The sequence below is a fragment of the Macaca thibetana genome, chromosome 16, assembly GCF_024542745.1.
Source record: "Macaca thibetana thibetana isolate TM-01 chromosome 16, ASM2454274v1, whole genome shotgun sequence".
In the NCBI taxonomy this organism is placed as follows: Eukaryota; Metazoa; Chordata; class Mammalia; order Primates; family Cercopithecidae; genus Macaca; species Macaca thibetana.
This window is the reverse complement of record NC_065593.1, coordinates 23,414,664-23,433,309: the sequence shown is the minus strand read 5'-3', so window position 1 is coordinate 23,433,309 and position 18,646 is coordinate 23,414,664. Positions and strand designations below refer to the sequence as shown.

The following is an 18,646-nucleotide window of genomic DNA, read 5'->3' as shown; positions in this document are numbered from 1 at the left end:
GCGTTCCTGAGAGTTGCACCCCACAGGCCGGGCGGGGGTGGGAAGAGGATCGACCCCCTTCTTGCCCACGAGTGACCCTATTTCAGGAGAAATCGGGTTCTCTTTGGCACACAAACGATAAACACAACCAAAATGACCGAGGCCAGCGCTCCTGGGAGAAGGCAGCAGAGTTAGTTTCGTGTTTGCCTAGGGAGGGACGAGGGAAATCCCAAGTTGTGCAAGTTGATTCACCTGGGGAGGACATGACACGGTCTCAGGCCGTCCCGACTAGTGAGCACCGCGCTGGTCAGGACTCTCAACTCGCTTTTCATACACACGCACTGCAGGAGGGTAATCTGCCCTCAGTGCTCATCTAGGGTGAACCCCATGGGGGAAGATGGGGGCGGAAGTGAATCACTACCTGAAAGCATCAAGGGGAAAAGGAAAGACCGCGGTTTCGCCGAAATGAGCTCAAGACAAAGCCTAGAGGCAGAGGGCTGGTTAGTGTGACTAGCTAGGCTCTTTACCGGAAGTGAGGTTAATTCCAGGTTCTCCCGGGCTCCTGCTCTGCTGGAGCTCTATAAAAACTCAGTATTCGGCCAGGCGAGGTGGCTCACGCCTGTAATTCCAGCACTTTGGGAGGCCGAGGCGGGCAGATCACCTGAGGTCAAGCGTTTGAGACCACCCTGGCCAACATGGTAAAACCTCATCTCTACTAAAAATACAAAAAGTTGGACATGGTCGCGCTCGCCTGTAATCCCAGCTACTCGGGAGGGTGAGGCAGGAGAATCGCTTGAATCTGGGAGGCGGAGGTTGCAGTGAGCCAAGATCGTGCCACTGCATTCCAGCCTGGGCGACAGAGTGAGGCTCCATCTCAAAAAAAAAAGAAAGAAAGAAAGAAACCCTGCCCCGGCCTTCGCAAGGGTACCCAAACCCGCCCACGTGGAAGGACTGCTGATGGGCGCTGGCTCAGGCCGGTGTCGGCCGGTGGACAGAGCAGCTCTGTGAGCCAAGGGGAGGGGCGGGAAAGCCGCTCACCCGGGACACCAGTGCTCTCACCTAGAAACCGACTGCGCCTTGATTAACCTAGGAGTCCCACAGGGGTTAATGTGTAACCTTGGAGCCATAGGGGAGGAAAACACTCAAACGGCTTGGTCCGTGGGTCCTTGCGCCTCAGGTTTTTGGCTTTTTCCTCCCTCCCGCAGCACCTTTCCCCTCCCTCACTTCTTCCCTCCCCTCTTCTATTACCACCCTCTTCTCCCTCCCCGCCCTCACCCCCGCTTCACTTCCCTCGCTAGCTCTCAGCGGCTCCTCCTTTCGCCCAGTTTACCTAAACTTTCCCCGAAAGCAGCCGCCTCGCTCGGAGGCGGGAGAGGGAGCCCGCGCCACAGTGAGGGCAGGCTGACACCTAGTGGCCAGGAGCCGCAACTGCTGCAAGCTACCGGCCTGGAGAGCGCGGGTCACCCCAGCAGTCCCGGCAAATCCGCGGTCTTGCTTGCCCAGCCTCCGGGGAGCCAGGCCGAGGGCCGGGACTGTCTGAGGGAGGACTGTGACAGCCGCCCGGCCCCGGGAGCTTAAGAGCGGGCGGGGAGAGGTGGCGATGGGTTACTCAGCAGTTCCCAAGCGCCCACCTCGCGGGCGCGGGAGGGACGGGTAAACCCGGGTCCCCGGTCAGAAGACTGCGAGTGGTGCGGTGGGGGCACTGGGTCTGCACCGAGACCACTGTCGGAGGCGGGGCTCCTGAATCCACCCCAGGACCAGGACTTAAGGGGCGTGGGCGTGTCGGGTCCCGTCCAGCTCTTCGCAGAAGGTAGAGGGTGGAGAGAGCTCTCGCGGTACCCGCCCAGGGCGGGGGAGCCGGTGGCCCGGGGAAAAGTGGGGACGCGGGTTAATGAGGCCAGGCGAGCCACGGCAACTGGGACTCCGTCGGCCGTCGGGAGGCGCCAGCGAGGGGTGCCTCGGCGACGACGCCCCCAGCACAGCTCCTAGTTACCCAAAGTCCGCGGGAGCCGGCCGGTGACCGAGAGGCCGCGGGGACACCCGGCTCGCGCGGCAGCAGCGCCTGAGGGGCGGGGGCAGGCGGGCGGGGCGGGGGCGCGGGCGTCTGGGGGCGGGGGCAGAGGCCTAGCAGGGAGGGCGAGGAGGAGTCAAGGGGCCTAGAGGGCTTCGCCGAAACTGTGTGGGGCTGGCGCCCGGCGGGAGAGGCGGCCGGACTGGACTGGTCCGAGAGGGACCCAGGTTCCCAGAACAGCCCTAGGAGGCGGCCTCGAGGGCGGACGGCAGGGAGGGCCAGCATGCCCCCACTGCTGCACCCCGCCCTGCCGCTGCTCTTGGGCGCCACGCTGACCTTCCGGGCGCTCCGGCGCGCGCTCAGTCGCTTGCCCCTACCTGTGCACGTGCGCGCCGACCCCCTGCGCACCTGGCGCTGGCACAACCTGCTCGTCTCCTTCGCTCACTCCATTGTGTCGGGGATCTGGGCACTGCTGTGGTAAGCGACTGTGGGGATGAGGTGGCCGGGGGATCCTGAGCAGGGAGCTGGGGTCGGCTCTGTGTTACTACCCCCATCGCTCATCGGCGGGCTGAGGCCACGCAGTCTCACCTGATCCCGTTTGGTATCCTATCCAACCAGAAGCCGCAGTGGCCCCAGGGGAGGGGGATCGCCCCTGGGAAACTGGAGGCTCTTGGGTCTTGCCCAGCCACTCTTAGCTTCCCAGTCAGCCACTAGGGCGAGCCCAGGCTCCCCCGGGGCTGGGAAGGGTAACCGGAAAGGTGAGGGTCCTTGAGGGTGCCAAAATGCAGAGCCTGCTTTCTTCCCTCCTTTCCAGTGTATGGCAGACTCCCGACATGTTGGTGGAGATTGAGACGGCATGGTCACTTTCTGGCTATTTGCTCGTTTGCTTTTCTGCAGGTAGGTCTTGCCCAGGAAGCGGGAGGCCAACTGGGGACAGGGAGAAGGAAGGTGCTTGTTCAGTCCTTCGTGACCTCTTGCCCCATCCCTCCACTAGGGTATTTCATCCACGATACGGTGGACATCGTGGCTAGCGGACAGGCGCGAGCATCTTGGGAATACCTCGTCCATCACATCATGGTAAGAGAGAAGCTGATTATGTGGTATAGGCCTGGTGTCAGTCAGCAACCTAGTCTCAGCTCCGTCTTTCTGAACCTGGGAGAAGGCTGTGTTTTCTTACCGCCCACCCCCCCACCTGTGTGCTGCTACTTATTTTTAGGATGCTGAGGTTAGCAGTCTGTGTGGTCTCACTGCCTCTTTAGACTGAACATCATCCACAGCCAGAAGCTGTGAGCAGGGATCAAAACCTAGTAATGTTGAACGAACAAAACAAAGCATCTTATCCACTATAAACTATTATTCCAGGTGGAAATTTGGGATTTTCCAGCCCTCAATCTGATACCCCCCACCAAAGTCCAGGAAAGCATCTGCGTCTGGTTCCCTAACTCCTATTCTCCCTTCTTCCCGCTAGGCCATGGGTGCCTTCTTCTCTGGCATCTTTTGGAGCAGCTTTGTCGGTGGTGGTGTCTTAACACTACTGGTGGAAGTCAGCAACATCTTCCTCACGATTCGCATGATGATGAAAATCAATAATGCCCAGGATCATCTCCTCTATAGGGTTAACAAGTATGTGAACCTGGTCATGTACTTTGTCTTCCGCCTGGCCCCTCAGGTCTACCTCACCCATTTCTTCTTGCGTTATGTGAGGCAGAGGACCCTGGGCACCTTCCTGCTGGGTATCCTGCTCATGCTGGACGTGATGATCATAATCTACTTTTCCCGCCTCCTCCGCTCTGACTTCTGCCCCGAGCGTGTCCCCAGGAAGCAACACAAAGACAAGTTCTTGACTGAGTGAGAGGCACAGAGCCTGGGACAACAAAAACAGACAAGGCCAGAAACAGCTTCACACGGAAACTGGGACTTAGCCCCAAGCCTGGGCGTCCTCTGGGGCCAGCCTCTCCACCTTCCGAGCCTGCGCCCACACTATTGAAAACACTAATGAAAGCACTCCTCTGAAGTCCTTGTCCTTTATTGGGCAAGGGGTGAGAGAAGCAGACAGACCGGTTGGACGTAGTAGATGGGTGTGTGAGGACAAAATGCTATCAGAAAGCCAGCCAATCCACACTCCCCTGAAATGGATGCTAATGCCCTTCAAACCCCGGGCATTGGTTTCATACACAGCCTCTTCCAGGGATAAAAGAAGGGGTTCTTGTACTGCTTCTTGTTACCCTCAACCATGGAGGCAAGTTCTGAGTTCCGGTTTTCCTAGGACACTAACTCTAGTCAGAAAGATCTCTGGAGTGATCACACATGGTAGAGTGGCAGGGTGAATATTTCAAAAGGATGAGTAGAACAGGAGTCTTGCCCAAGCCCTGTTATGTCAGTGTACTGTGTGTGGCCTCCCAGCCCAACCAGAAATTGACAGAGAGACATGTATATGTTGAAAAGATATATATATATATATATTTAGAATTAGGCAGCTGGACTCAGTTTAGATGATCCCAATCTGAAAAACAAAAGGGAGCCTCATTACTGGAGCTGAAACAAGAAGATTAAGCTGGAATGTTATTTTCAGAAAGCAAAATGAGGAACATTGAGGATAAGGTTTATTAAGATAGGGTGCAGTCAGTTAATTATGACTAATCAGCAAAAATCAGGCTTTGGTCGCTAACATATGCATCATTTGCACCCAAGGGGTGAATGATAGGGGGTTTGTAGGAAGGAAACTTACTTTGTTGGCAACATCCAAAGCGTCGTAATCAGGAGCCAATCGAACATACGCCTTTTTCTCTCCATCAGGCCTGGGGTAGAGAAGGAAGCCTTAGTCCCTGCCACCCTCACTGCCCCCACACCCTCCCCCTTCCTCCTCCAGTCCTCCAGCACTTCAATGGTTCCTCTGTTCATGTCATTCTTTTCCAATGATTATTTTTCCATCAACCCAGAGGACACCATGAAGCCACGAAGCCAATTCTCTTATGGGAAACACCACAGGCCATGTTAAGACTTAAACCAAGGTAATCTGCTGCACTCTAGTGGCCTTTGAAAATAGAAGTAGGGACCCAGAAAATGAGCACCAACCCCCAATCAAGTCCTAGAAAGTGTTGCCTCAGGTCCATACAAAGGTCTGTAATTAAGGCAGCCTGTAATTCCTGCCTCAAGGCTCACACACTGCTAAACCTACTCCAAGTTTAAGTCAAGGAACCTTTTTCCCCTGTTGAAAGGTCCAGAGGATTTTTTTTTTTTTTAAAGGGCCCTGCTTGGTTGCTCAGGCTGGAGTACAATGGGGCAAATCATGGGTGACTCCTGGGCTCAAGGGATCCTCCTGCATAACTGGGACTATACGTGTAGTCCTGCATTACCAGGACTATCTAAACATCAAAGAGCTTCATGAAATGCAGGTTTTTTTTGGCTCCAGCTGCTGGTCCAGCCCGCTCCCCATCCCTTGAGGCCCAGCTCACCGAATCAGGGTGTTGACCTTGGCCACATCAATGTCATAGAGCTTCTTCACAGCCTGTTTAATCTGGTGCTTGTTGGCTTTAACATCCACAATGAACACAAGTGTGTTGTTGTCTTCTATCTTCTTCATGGCAGACTCAGTAGTCAGCGGAAACTTGATGATAGCATAGTGGTCAAGCCTAGGAGAGGCAAAATGGGGTCACCTGGCCTGGGCCTTCTTTGGAGCCCAGAGCCAGGAGAGCCTAGGGCATCAGACAACGAGGTACCAATCATTTTGTTCAGACTTTGGTCGTTTTACAGTGTCATCACCTGCACCCTGAAATCTAAGAGCCTGAAGCCCCAACCCCAGGGGCAGAACATTGTACATTTTCTTTCTCTTGAAGGGCTCTTACACCTCAAGTGATTAAAGAATCATCTTTGGGCCTGGCGTGGTGGCTCATGGCTGTAATCCCAGCACTTTGGGAGGCTGAGGCAGGCGTATCACGAGGTCAAGAGATCGTGACCATCCTGGCCAACTTAGTGAAGCTCCCTCTCTACTAAAAATACAAAAATTAGCTGGGCGTGGTGGTGCAAGCCTGTAGTCCCAGCTACTCAGGAGGCCGAGGCAGAATTGGGCCAGGAGCAAATTCTTATGCACAGCTGAGGTTAAACTTACAGTGGCTTAAGCACAACTGTAACAGCTTCCCCCATTTAAAGTCAGAGCCCGGTGTTTACTCAGACACTACTTTCCTGTTTTGAAACCAGGTCAGGTCTAAACCTCATCACACTCAATCCTAGGTCCAACTTGGTGGGGGGAAGGGCAGGAAGACAGTCTGTGAACTGCTTTCCTATTGAACACAATCCACTCTTTCTGTTAGGAAAGAGTAGAAACAGCAAAAACCCATTGCTAGTAACTACTACCATGGTTCTACTCAAATCTGTGCTCCCTAAAAAGTTAGTTATTACTGGTGGCTCAAATACTCAAGTGCCCAACCTTTTGCCCATCTCCCCCCAACCATTCCTTGAGCAATATGAAAATTTGGGAAAACGAATGCAAAGAAGCTTCTATACATCGCAGCAGCCCATAACTGCCAAATACAGATAACGGAATCCACGTTATCATCAAGAATCAATCCACGTTCTCACCCTCAAGGATTGTTCCCTATAGCAGTAGGAACTACGAACAAGGAATCTCTGTATTCTACTTTACAGTACCCCCAAAATAGTTTTCAAACCGTGACCACATGTGAAGCAATAATTAACCTAACAAATTTTGAGACTCAGGGTTTTTTTTTTTTTTTGAGATGGAGTTTTGCTCTTGTTGACCAGGCTGGAGTGCAATCGTGCGATCTCGGCTCACCACAACCTCCACCTCCCGGGTTCAAGCGATTTTCCTGCCTCTGTCTCCCGCGGGTAGCCGGGATTACAGACATGCGCCACCACGCCCGGCTAATTTTCTATTTTTAGTAGACACGGAGTTTTTCCATGTTACTCAGGCTAGTCTCGAACTCCTGACCTCAAGTGATCCGCTAGCCTCGGCCTCCAAAGTGCTGGGATTACAGACGTGAGCCACCGCACCCGGCCTCTGAGCTGATTTAAAAAGAATTCCTGCCAGTTTTGTAAATACAGCAGAAACAATCTCCTCATACTTCCAATTAGAGAAGCACACTGGACACAATTTGTGTTTGAGAAACCATCACACAGGGTGAGTGATTTCCAAATTACCAATGGAGAATACCCAAATCTTTTCATGGGTAGAGGGGGCAGTACTGACTTGTTTCTCCTGGGGGCGCTCTTCCGAGGATATTTGGGCTGCCTCCGGAGTCGCAGTGTCTTGGGCCGCCGGAAGGTGGGTGACGTGCGGATCTTCTTTTTTTTGTGGCTGTGGACACCTTTCAACACTGCCTTCTTGGCCTTTAAAGCCTTCGCTTTGGCTTCGGCTTTAGGAGGGGCAGGAGCTGGTAGAGAAGAAAAGAAAACGGGGTGCGGGTTAGCAATCGGTTACTTCCGGCCCCATGAACTGCAGTCGGCGACCCTGGCCACACGTGCATCAGTGGTTCCTTTGAAGACATCACAAATGTCAGGAGATTAAAACTTTTCCATCACATGCACGATACCAGAGGCGAAAGCGACCAACTCGAAGTCAGTCCAGGGATACGACTATAAAACAAAGTAGCACTGAACGAACGCTTAGTACTTTCCAGAAAATGTCCTAGGAATTTCACACATACCCCATCGCAAAACCAGGCAGCGGAGAGGGGGGCGGGTAATGTAGCCCGGTTAAACATGAACCAGAAGGAAAAATGGTTAAAGCTGAGGGCACTAACTTCTTACAGGCCCGGGGACATGGATGCGTCAACCATGGATGCCAACAAACGGATGCGAGTAGCTTCCCAGAGCCGAATGTCTGGCCCTCCCTGGCGGATGATGTCGGCCGGGTTGCCTCCCCAACTCCCTCCACCGGAACTCAGCCCATGAGGCTGGGCCCACGCGGCCCAAGTATACTGCAGCGTGACCGAAACGCGGGTAGCAACCCCGGAGCAGAGCCCTCAGGACTTAGCCCAGCAGCCATGCTCCCAATTCGTTCCCTCTGCGGCGCGGCAATCCCTGGCAAACCAGCGGCGGCCCCATCCCCAACACACACCTTCCTTCTTCGCTTTCGGCGCCATCTTGTGAAAAGGGTCTCCGATGCTCGTTCTCACAGGCTTATAGCGCCAAATCTCATCAAAGACTCGCGATGCTTTGTACTTAGAGCTGATTTGGTAATTTGCAGAGTGGCGCCCTCTGGGAACGGTAGTTAGGTTTAATTTCTTCTTCGTGCGTGAACAAACATGCGCCACTCCTCCCCTCAAAGGCACTAAAGCTTCATGGGGGTTGTAGTTTTTTTTTTGTTTTTTTTTGAGATGGAGTCTCGCTATGTCACCCAGGCTGGAGTGCAGTGGCGTGATCTCAGCTCACTGAAGCTCCGCCTCCCAGGTTCACGCCATTCTCCTGCCTCAGCATCCGGAGTAGCTGGGACTACAGGTGTCCGCCACCGCGCCCGGCTAATTTTTTGTATTTTTAGTAGAGACAGGATTTCACCGTGATCTCGATCTCCTGACCTCGTGATCCGCCCGCCTTGGCCTCCCAAAGTGTTGGGATTACAGGCGTGAGCCACCGCGCCCGGCCTTTTTTTTTTTTTTTTGAGATGGAGTCTTGCTCTGTCGCCCAGGCTGGAATGCAGTGGCCGGATCTCAGCTCACTGCAAGCTCCGCCTCCCGGGTTCAGACCATTCTCCTGCCTCAGCCTCCCGAGTAGCTGGGACTACAGGCGCCCGCCACCTCGCCCGGCTAATTTTTTTGTATTTTTTAGTAGAGACGGGGTTTCACCTTGTTAGCCAGGATGGTCTCGATCTCCTGACCTCGGGATCCGCCCGTCTCGGCCTCCCAAAATGCTGGGATTACAGGCGTGAGCCACCGCGCCAGGCCTTTTTTTTTTTTTTTTTTTTTTTTTTTTTTTTTTTTGAGCATCTGTCGCCCAGGCTGGAGTGCAGTGGCGCGATCTCGGCTCACTTCAAGCTCCGCCTCCCGGGTTCACGCCATCTCCTACCTCGGCCTCCCGAGTAGCTGGGACTACAGGCGCATGTCACCATGGGGGTTGTAGTTTTTTGAAGACACGCGTTTATTTGCTCAGGCAAGCGGACGGCGTAGCCGGCTGTCGCTCGGGTCTGGTCCTGGGAGCTTTCCATCTTGAGCAACTGCCAGTCTCAGGGAAGAGGATTGCCATGCCAGGAGGCAGGAACGCTGCCAAGAGTAAAGAACACATTTAGATTGACTCGGGAGTTAGATACAGCTAAGTTCTAGAGTGCTGGAGCAGGATTTGCTCGGTCGAACTGAGGTCCAGAGAGGAATGTGGTTTATCAGTAACAGTGATTTGGTGGCAGAAAAAATCGAGTCAGGGCCGGGCGCGGTGACTGACGCCTGTAATCCCAGCACTTTGCGAGGCCAAGGTGGGCGAATTGCTTCGAGCCCAGGTGTTCGAGACCAGCCTGGACAACACGGCGAAACCCCGTCTCTACAAAAGAATACAAAAATTAGCCGGGCGTGGTGGTGCGTGCCTGTGGTCCCAGTTCCTTGGGAGGCTAAGGTGGGAGGATCGCTTCATCCCTGGAGGTCGAGGCTGCAGTGAGCCATTCCAGCCTGGGTGGCAGAGTGAGACCCTGTCTCAAAAAAAAAAAAAAAAAAAAAAAAAAAAAACCCGAGTCACGAGGAGGAAAAGTGTCAGAGGAAGTACAAGGCGGCTACATCTGCCCCTCTTTACCTGCGACACTGATACTGTCAGTTTCACTGCGTTTCCTGATAATGCACTTGAAGTTCTATGAAAATTCCACACATTTCTACAAGATTCGCTAGTTCTTCCTGTTAGTAACTTCACTCACAATCCCCTGCCCAAAACTAGTCTTCCCTTCCATGTCCTGGTCATCTTTACATCCTCAAATTCAGCTCCAGACACAGAGAAAGTTTTCATAACACTCAGGTTTGCATCTCCTAAGGTGTGTGCCTAACCCATCCCCACTTGATCCTTTCTGTCTTCCCTCTCCCCTCATAAAACTAGAGATGTCCCCTTTGACGGTGAAATTGATTGTGCACTGCCCCCTCTTCTATCCTGCAGGACTTTCCAAAAAGAAGTTGTCTCTGGGGGATAGATTCCAATAGGGCCAGAACAATGAACACCCATATCAGAGGGGAGTCCCCGCCTCCCAGAGCGGAGACCACCCCAAAGAGCGGAGTTTCCGGGTCCACTTAGCCCTTCTTTAACCTCCCTAGAGGGAGGCAGCTTGATCTTCAGCCCTCCCATCTCACAATCTACACAGCAGCCTTGAAGGAAAAGACGCCAAACTTCAGACGTCTCTCTCCTCGGTGGGCACCTCATTCTAACCCTGGCACCCCCTTAGCACGCTTCCCCTCCACCACCACCACCCCCGACCTCCCAGGGCAGAAGGGCGAGCGGGGGCAGACTCTGTGAGTCACCTCCCAGGCCTGGAGTTGAGGAGGGAAGCGCCGCCTCTCCTTGGGCCCCTTCTCTCCCCCTTTCCCCTCCCTGCTGGTTTCTGGCATCGCCAGATGCTGCGCAGCAGTCTCCGATTCCCTATCACCAATTCGGCTGGGTAAGGGTCCCCCTGAAGGCGGAGCCGGGCATAGAGGTGCAGGGAAGAGCAGCCTGGGGAGTCCCTATCTGGATAGGCTCCAGCCTGGTTGGGGGCGGTCCTGGTGCCCGGTGAAGCGTCAGACGAGGGAGCCTGAGCAGGGCAGCGCAGAGGCGTGGAGAGGAGGGGGAGGCGAGGGCGGGCAGCGAGGCCTGGCGCGGCCAGGAGAGGGGCGGGGGGCGGCCCTTCGCTAGGAATTTCCGGGGATCGTGTTACAGCGTTCGCGGAGTCCCAGCGGAGTGGGACTTGAGGCCCTGCAGCCGGACTGGGCCCCTCGCCCCCTCCTCCAGCGGCCTGCTGGCCTTGGCAGCGCCGCCCTTGCCCACACTGACCCCGTGTGGCGGGGCCACTCCGCGCCCCGGGGCCACTCTGTAATGGTAGGGCAGCCTCAGCCTCGAGATGACGTCGGGTCTCAGCGGTCCCGGGTTATTGTAGGAGCTATCAGGCCCCGCGTAATCGTAGGGTCTGCGCGGGCCCGGCCCACACCAGACGGGACTCCCCGCCCCCAATTGGCGGCGGAGGAGTCTCCTCGCCCCAGAGTCATCTTCGGAACGCCCAGGGCCCGGGTGATTGTGGGCTCGCCCCGGCCCCGGGTGATTGTTTCATCTCCGTGGCCCGCGGTGGTCGTAGCGTCTCCGAGACCTCGGGCTCCCGTAGGGTCCCCGTGGCCCCGAGTTGTAGTCGGGACACCCCGGCCGCGGGTGATCGTCGGCTCTCCACGCGCCCGGGTCGCTGGCGCGGATCCGGCCTCGGCGCCTTCTCAGGGCGCCCTGGAAGGCCGCAGGCAGGATGAACATTCTGGCGCCCGTGCGGAGGGATCGCGTCCTGGCAGAGCTGCCCCAGGTAGGCGCCGGGGCCACGTCGGGCTTCTGTCTACAGCCCGGGGTGTGGGCGGGGCGGAGGCGGCACCAGACCAGTTAGAGGACTGGGCCTAGCCCTGCCACCCAGCTAGGCCTGCTGCTTCTGGGTGGTCCCTGCACTCCACCCCTACCCGGGCCGCTTGGCTACGGGACAAGGGCCAGGAGTGGGAAGCTCCATTCTCTTTCATCCTTCCCACTAAGTGCCTGAGGAAGGAGGCCGCTTTGCACGTGCACAAAGACTTCCACCCCCGCGTCACCTGCGCCTGCCAGGAACACCGGACAGGCACCGTGGGGTGAGTTAGGGACACCCACAGCAAAGAGAGGAGGTCCCAGGAAACTCTAGTCATAACGAGGGTAAACAACCACCCCCACCCCCTTGGGGCTTCATTTCAGCTCCTACCAGCTTTATGGTTATTTCCCCTTTAAGCCCCTGTGTCCTCTCCTTTCTTCCCAATAAGGTTGTTGTGAGTTCTATGAGATGGCGTTGGTTAGAAGGGTGGCAGCTGGATTCCTGAGTAGAGACTAAGGTGTCTGAGATGGGAAGGTGGTCACCTGCTCAGATCCTCACATAGCATCCATGGAGCCCCAGGGCAGGGGTCTGGCTGTGCTTACAGGGATGAGTCTTATTGTGGGTTTTTTTTTTTTTTTTTTTTTTTTTTTTTTTTTTTGAGACGGAGTCTCACTCTGTCGCCCAGGCTGGAGTGCAGTGGCCGGATCTCAGCTCACTGCAAGCTCCGCCTCCCGGGTTCACGCCATTCTCCTGCCTCAGCCTCCCGAGTAGCTGGGACTACAGGCGCCCGCCACCTCACCCGGCTAGTTTTTTGTATTTTTTAGTAGAGACGGGGTTTCACCGTGTTAGCCAGGATGGTCTCGATCTCCTGACCTCGTGATCCGCCCGTCTCGGCCTCCCAAAGTGCTGGGATTACAGGCTTGAGCCACCGCACCTGGCCTTTATTGTGGGTTTTAAAGGTAATACTGATAACAGTTGGCACCATTAATTAAGCATTGGCTGTGTGCCAGGCAGTGTTGGGTACTATCATTATCTTTATTGAAACGTCCATCACTTAAGATATATTCTGATTTCAGAGACATTAAAATGGGGGGGGGTGTCTTAGAATATAGGACATTTATCTCATTTTAACCTTCACAACGACCCAATAAAATATATACTAACTTCACCTAAATGTTTAAACTGAGGCTTAGAGAGGCTAAATAATGTGTCCAAAGTCACACAGCTAATCAGTGTGAGAGCTGGGATTCAAATTCACGTTTCTCTGCTGCTGGAGCACAAAGCACTCCTCTCCAGCACATCTGTTCAGGCAGCTGCCTGGGACGCCTGGTGTCTATAATACCCTCAGCCTGGGTGCAGCTACCTTTCTGGACCTAGTCAGGAGCATTGGGACTCCCTAGGGTGAAAGAGCTCGTGCCCACTCCCCTTGCCCACTCTTGTGTCCAGCAGATTTAAGATCTCCAAGATCATTGTGGTGGGGGACCTGTCGGTGGGGAAGACTTGCCTCATTAATAGGTAAGGGGGTGCTGGAGCTGAATTGGGCAGGGTGGGGCGAAACCTAGACAGGTGGGCTGGCTCCAGATTGGAGCATCTGGTACCCTCTCAGGTTCTGCAAAGACACCTTTGATAAGAATTATAAGGCCACCATTGGAGTGGACTTCGAGATGGAACGATTTGAGGTGCTGGGTATCCCCTTCAGTTTGCAGCTGTGAGTGCTTCCACACCCCTTCCAGCTATCCCTTCCCCCCAGCACCCACACCCCCCAACATACATACCTGTGCTTCACTCCTCCTTCCTCCCAGTTGGGATACCGCTGGACAGGAGAGGTTCAAATGCATTGCGTCAACCTACTATCGAGGAGCTCAAGGTAAGGGGCTGGGTGAAGTGGGGTAGGTGGGTCTCAGAGTGCACATGGCTTCTCATCTGGAGCTGGAAGAATTGGGGAAATGAGCAGTAGTGTCTTCCCTGTCAACCTGGGGCTGTTTCTACCACTCTTCTAGCCATCATCGTTGTCTTCAACCTGAACGATGTGGCATCTCTGGAACATACCAAGTATGTGAGCATCCTGCAATATAATGGGAGGCTCCGGGAAGAGAGGGTTCAGAACAGAAGGGTGGTCAGGAAGAAGAAGAATGCATGTTGCACCAGAGAGGGGGTAATTGGGCATATGAATGTCGGCAGGAGGGGCCCTGCAGGCTTACTCATCCCTCACTTTCCATCACCCGTGGCAGGCAGTGGCTGGCTGATGCCCTGAAGGAGAATGACCCTTCCAGTGTGCTGCTTTTCCTCGTAGGTTCCAAGAAGGATCTGAGTGTGAGTGTGCCAGTGGGGGGACTTCCCAGCTTGGTGAAGGAATGCCCCCCTCTGATTGTGGCCTTCCCTCAGACCCCTGCTCAGTATGCGCTGATGGAGAAAGACGCCCTCCAGGTGGCCCAGGAGATGAAGGCTGAGTACTGGGCAGTCTCATCTCTCACTGGTGAGTTGGAGGCTTCAGGGCTCTGCTGTGACACTCTTGCCTGGCTCTCCTCTCACTGCTATACCTCCAGCTGTGCCCTGTGTCCCCAGATCTGGCACTGCCCCTGAGCACCTATCTGCTCCCTGTGTCAGGTGAGAATGTCCGAGAATTCTTCTTCCGCGTGGCAGCACTGACTTTTGAGGCCAATGTGCTGGCTGAGCTGGAGAAATCGGGGGCCCGACGCATTGGGGATGTTGTCCGTGAGTGCCTGCCTGGTTGAGGGTGGCAGAGGGCACAGTGAGCCTCCAATCCCTGCTTCACATATTTCCCACCTTTCTTTAGGCATCAACAGTGATGACAGCAACCTCTACCTAACTGCCAGCAAGAAGAAGCCCACATGTTGCCCATGAGGGGTGAGGAGACTGTTCAGGGACTGCCAGCCCTGGGGCACTGTGCCACCCTCATTCCTCCAGAGCTTGACCCCTGAACATTTGCACTGACTGTATCCAGACCAAAGAGCTGCCTCTTGGTGGCAGTATTCCCACAGAGGGGTAGCTGGGACCATGCTAGTCATTTCCTGCTCCAGGCACTGTGCCAAAGACTGGATGCCCCCTACTCTTCAGGGGACTGTCCAGGGTGCCCAGCGGTAGTGGGGAAGAGTGTCTCTGTTCTTTTGCTCAGCCTGCTGGGCCCTTTGTGTGTGAGGATGCTTGATTCCAGCCTCTCACTGTGCCTTATGCATTAAAATGTCTTTGTTATGTTTCCGGCTGGGCGCGGTGGCTCAAGCCTGTAATCCCAGCACTTTGGGAGGCTGAGATGGGCGGATCACGAGGTCAGGAGATCGAGACCATCCTGGCTAACACAGTGAAACCCCGTCTCTACCTAAAAGTACCAAAAAAAAACTAGCCGGGCGAGGTGGCGGGCATCCGTAGTCCCAGCTACTCGGGAGGCTGAGGCAGGAGAATGGCGTAAACCCGGGAGGCGGAGCTTGCAGTGAGCTGAGATCCGGCCACTGCACTCCAGCCTGGGCAACAGAGTGAGACTCCGTCTCAAAAAAAAAAAAAAAAAAAAAAAACAGAAATACTTTTCCAGGGTGGGTGCGGTGGCTCATGCCGCTAATCTCAGCACTTTGGGAGGCCAAGGCAGGCGGATCACTTGAATTCAGGAGTTTGAGACCAGCCTGGCCAACATGGTGAAACCCCATCTCCATCAAAATACGAAAATTAGCTGGGCATGGTGGTGCGTGCCTGTAATTCCAGCTACTTGGTAGGATGAGGCAGGAGAATCGCTTGAACTCAGGAGTTATAACCATTAACTTTTATTTTTTGTTGTTTTATTTTGTTTTTTTGTTTGGTTTTTTGGTTGTTTATTCCATTAACTTTTGTATGGGGAAAGGTGACCGAGACCCTGGCTCCCTGTTGAAATCTGACCCAGAGTTCCAGAGGAGCTGGAAGCACCTCAGACATCTGGGTCAACAAAGGAGGACTTATGGCCTCCTGTCATCCTAGGAGGCTAAGGGGGTCCAAATTAGAAGGCAGATTCTGGCTCCTAGTTGCCAAGCGCTCTGTCTGTTCCATTCCCGGTTCCATTTTCACCAGGATGGTTGGTTTTTCTGCACTCTTCCCTTCTCCTGGCTTCCCCTCCCTCACAGTTCCTAGACTCTCTAGAGCTACCACAGGAAGGAGGGTCTGGGCAGCAGCCCTACCCACTCTGGACTTGGGTCTGGAGGAAAGTGAAGGTGGGGATCAGGCGGAGCAATAGCAGCAGCAGCAGAGCCCCTGGATGATGGTGGAAAAAACAAGGTGTGGACCCCATCCTTTCCCCTCCTCTCCATCCTGGCTTTGGAAGCTGGTGCCAAGAGAAGTGGAGGGGTGTGGTGCATGGAATGTCAGCGATGTGGCCAAAACTTCTTTTCACACTCTCCTGTCATTATTTTTTCCATTTCTGTTCCCTCACAGCACTGGGCTCCTCACCTTTGCCTTGCCTGTTAACAGATGTGTGTGAAGCCAGCACCATAGTCCAGGTGTGGTGTTTGTGCTGCACCGGGTATGGGAGTTCTGTGTTCCATGTGCATGTTGTATGTGTGTGGTGAGTAGATTTTCTGTGTTCTGTGATATATACATGCGCAGAGTGTTGTACCTGAGGGCGTGAGGGGTGTCACTGTGATGAGGTTCCAATGAATGCAGCCTGCCCTGTTCTCCAGACGGGATAAGCTTACGACTCTCTATCCGGAAGTATTGTCTCTAGAATAGGGTGTCCCATGGGGGCCAGGGGCGGGGAACGCTGCGGGGTGGCACAGGGTCTGGGAGCCGACATCAGGTCCTCAGCCGGGAGTTAGGCCTTGGGAGAGGTCTGTGGGCGGAGAGACGGGAAGCCTGGGCTCCACCAGAGCGGGAGGGACCTCGAAGCCCGGACGGTGGAGTGGAGATGGCGACGCCAGGACCTCCCTGGGCTCAGGTAATCCTCCCACCTTAGCCTCCCAAGTAGCTGGGACTACAAGTGCGCGCCACTAAGCTAACTAATTTTTGTATTTTTTGTAGAGATGGGGTTCGCTCGCTCGCCGGCGGGCAGAGGCGGGGCTGCGGCTGGGTTCCCAAGGGTCGGCGGGGCGGGGAGCGGGGCGGGGAGCGGGGCGGGAGTGTGCGGTTTAGAGAATGACCGGGGCGGGGCTAAGAATGGGGCTGGGGGCAAGGCTCGTTGTAACACTAAGAATTGGGGCTACGATCTGGAGGCAGGGTTAAAATCTGGGGCTTGGACTGCAAGCTGGAACCAGAGATGGGTGGTGAAAGCTGGGCCTGTAAGGTTAAGGTCTGAGATAAAGGGGAAATCCTAGGGTTACAGGGGGAACAAAGAGGGGCCTGCGAGGCGCCAGGAGGCCCCGGATGAAGAACGCGGCTGACGCTGAGACCCGGGCTGGGAAGACTACGCAGCCTGGAGCGGAGTGGGGGAGGCGGCCGGGGGCTGCGCCAGCATGAGGCGGGGTTAGGGTCTAGGCGGGGGCGAAGCCGAGACTGGAGTTCACGGCTGGGCCGAGGGCTCGGCCGGGCTGAGGCTCAGGGTTGGACTTCAAGGAAGAGTACTGTAGAGACGAAGACCTGGGCGGAGAGCGATGTGGGTCAGGACGACACTCACAATTGAAAGATGGACTAAGGAAAAGACCGAGCCCAAGGTCCGCTCGTGGGATGAGAGCCGGTGCTGCGGTAAGAGGGGCGGGGCAGGGGCTGGGCAGGGGCTGGGCAGGGGCTGGGCAGGGGCTGGGCAGAGGGCGTGGCCGGGCTCGCAGACCCCGAGCGGCGCACGCGGGAGGCTGGCAAACCAACGAGGGAGGCGGGGCCCAGCGCTGGGCCGGGGCGGAGCTAGGGCCGGGGGCGGGCTCGCGTCGAGTCGCGGGCCAATGATTGAGGACTGGGGGCTTGAGGCCCTGCTGGGTCGCCCGCGGGTTGGGCGGGAAGTCTGGCTCCAGCCAGAGCTGTAACTCTTGGCTATCGGACTGGGTGGCACCGGGCGCAGGCCGCTGCCCTTGAAGCGCCGGCCTTGGCTGGAGCCCATGGACCAGCGCCCACCCGGACGCCTGGGCGAGAGCGGGCGGTTCCATCGACCCTGAGGGTGGACCAGGGAGACTGAGGGTTCCACGCGTGGCATCACAATTACCTCGCGGGGGCGAGGCCAGAGAGGCATTTCCAAGGAGACGCGGGCGCACTGGCCCTCCCTTGCTTCCTCCTCTTCCCTCCTTCCTTTCCTAGTTTCTTCCCTTCCTTCTCCTTCCCTCCCTTCCCGCCCTACTCCTTTCGGCTGCTCTGGTGCCCACCCCCAGTGCCTCGAGGGCGAGGAGAGCTCCTCGGCCCCGCAGGACAGGGAGGATTCTGTACAGATGAGCATAACCTGTGAGTCTTGAGTTAGGCCTTTGTGCGCTGATAACGCTTCACGGGGAAAGACGCCATAAGCCTCCCACTTTCTTTCACCCTATCACCCTATCACCCTCATTCATTGTGTGTGTTGTCAGTCACTCCTGCTGCAGGACCTCTGAACTGCTGCTGGTCAGAGCTCTCCTGTCCTCTGGAACTAAAGAGCAGGTTGCTTTTCTCAGCTCTGAAGAGAGTTACTAAATTCGTCTCCCCCTTTGTCCCTCCTCCCCTCGTCTCCTTCACAAACAGAGCTGATGGGTGTCTGAGCTCTGGGGGATCTAGTCAGTGGAGAGTAAACAGGCTCTGACCCTGCATGTGTGCTTTTTTTTTTTTTTTTTTGAGACGGAGTCTCGCTCTGTTGCCCAGGCTGGAGTGCAGTGGCGCAATCTTGGCTCACTGCAAATTCCGCCTCCCGGGTTCAAGCAATTCTCCTGCCTCAGCCTCCTGAGTAGCTGGGATTACAGGCGCGTGCCACCACACCCAGCTATTTTTATTTTTTATTTTTTGTATTTTTAGTAGAGACGGGGTTTCACCACGTTGGTCAGGCTGGTCTTGAACTCCTGACTTTGTGATCCGCCAACCTCGGCCTCCCAAAGTGCTGGGATTACAGGCGTGAGCCACCGCGCCCGGCCATGTGTGCCTCTTTCATGGTGGCTCATGAAACAGCAAGGCAGAGGAGTTTTGGTTCCTCACCCTGGCTGAGGCCCCAGCAGCAAGACTTTAGGGTCCAGGGTGGTTAAGGGAGGCTGTGGAGTCCGGATTGAGTAAAACCAGAGGGTGAGGAATTGGCTGTGTTGGAGCTAAAAAGC

General features: G+C 55.5%; 4 protein-coding genes and 4 non-coding genes across 29 annotated transcripts in view; 3 read left to right on the top strand and 5 right to left on the bottom strand.

The window, feature by feature from the left end:
• The first annotated feature begins 784 nt into the window (after positions 1-784).
• On the top strand, positions 785-3,992 carry TLCD1 (TLC domain containing 1). Of its 2 annotated transcripts, none has more exons than XM_050763243.1 (4): positions 785-1,632; positions 2,805-2,887; positions 2,985-3,067; positions 3,459-3,992. In XM_050763243.1, the coding sequence occupies exons 1-4, from the start codon at positions 1,580-1,582 to the stop codon at positions 3,840-3,842; spliced, it is 603 nt and encodes a 200-aa protein (XP_050619200.1). In that variant the 5' UTR covers positions 785-1,579; the 3' UTR covers positions 3,843-3,992. The 2 variants fall into 2 exon arrangements, with proteins under 2 accessions (XP_050619200.1, XP_050619199.1); XM_050763242.1 differs by lacking the exon at positions 785-1,632 and adding an exon at positions 2,104-2,467.
• A 3-nt stretch (positions 3,993-3,995) lies between these two features.
• The window catches only part of RPL23A (ribosomal protein L23a), a 119,616-nt gene continuing 104,965 nt past the window's right edge, over positions 3,996-18,646 (bottom strand). For 12 of the 14 annotated variants that reach the window (XM_050763259.1, XM_050763260.1, XM_050763263.1 and 9 more), the window contains exons 2-5: positions 8,067-8,103; positions 7,197-7,380; positions 5,446-5,622; positions 3,996-4,788 (exon numbers count right to left, since the gene is read on the bottom strand). In XM_050763259.1, coding sequence (XP_050619216.1) covers positions 4,641-4,788; positions 5,446-5,622; positions 7,197-7,380; positions 8,067-8,091 — 534 coding nt within the window. In that variant the 5' untranslated portion in view covers positions 8,092-8,103 and the 3' untranslated portion in view covers positions 3,996-4,640. Of the gene's footprint in view, positions 4,789-5,445; positions 5,623-7,196; positions 7,381-8,066; positions 8,104-10,052; positions 10,058-11,712; positions 11,717-18,646 lie in introns of those variants that run through there. The other 2 variants (XM_050763271.1, XM_050763270.1) reach the window with 2 other exon arrangements.
• Positions 4,606-4,677, bottom strand: LOC126940033 (small nucleolar RNA Z17). Its single transcript, XR_007720558.1, has one exon. It is a non-coding gene; the product is annotated as a small nucleolar RNA Z17 (small nucleolar RNA).
• On the bottom strand, positions 4,867-4,927 carry LOC126940027 (small nucleolar RNA SNORD42). The gene has a single exon (XR_007720553.1). It is a non-coding gene; the product is annotated as a small nucleolar RNA SNORD42 (small nucleolar RNA).
• LOC126940034 (small nucleolar RNA Z17) lies at positions 5,688-5,759 on the bottom strand. Its single transcript, XR_007720559.1, has one exon. It is a non-coding gene; the product is annotated as a small nucleolar RNA Z17 (small nucleolar RNA).
• On the bottom strand, positions 7,468-7,534 carry LOC126940026 (small nucleolar RNA SNORD42). Its single transcript, XR_007720552.1, has one exon. It is a non-coding gene; the product is annotated as a small nucleolar RNA SNORD42 (small nucleolar RNA).
• On the top strand, positions 10,280-14,690 carry RAB34 (RAB34, member RAS oncogene family). 6 transcript variants are annotated; one of them, XM_050763237.1, is made up of 11 exons: positions 10,280-10,568; positions 11,238-11,450; positions 11,669-11,760; positions 12,927-12,992; positions 13,084-13,185; positions 13,280-13,344; positions 13,478-13,529; positions 13,709-13,790; positions 13,863-13,953; positions 14,085-14,192; positions 14,275-14,690. In XM_050763237.1, the coding sequence occupies exons 2-11, from the start codon at positions 11,397-11,399 to the stop codon at positions 14,340-14,342; spliced, it is 780 nt and encodes a 259-aa protein (XP_050619194.1). In that variant the 5' UTR covers positions 10,280-10,568; positions 11,238-11,396; the 3' UTR covers positions 14,343-14,690. The 6 variants fall into 6 exon arrangements, with proteins under 6 accessions (XP_050619194.1, XP_050619193.1, XP_050619195.1 ...); XM_050763236.1 differs by having other exon boundaries at positions 10,429-10,568; positions 12,924-12,992; XM_050763241.1 differs by having other exon boundaries at positions 10,528-10,568; positions 11,372-11,450.
• Positions 16,611-18,646, top strand: part of PROCA1 (protein interacting with cyclin A1) — a 9,301-nt gene continuing 7,265 nt past the window's right edge. For 2 of the 3 annotated variants that reach the window (XM_050763226.1, XM_050763225.1), the window contains exon 1: positions 17,441-17,816. In XM_050763226.1, coding sequence (XP_050619183.1) covers positions 17,804-17,816 — 13 coding nt within the window. In that variant the 5' untranslated portion in view covers positions 17,441-17,803. Of the gene's footprint in view, positions 17,133-17,440; positions 17,817-18,646 lie in introns of those variants that run through there. The other variant, XM_050763228.1, reaches the window with a different exon arrangement.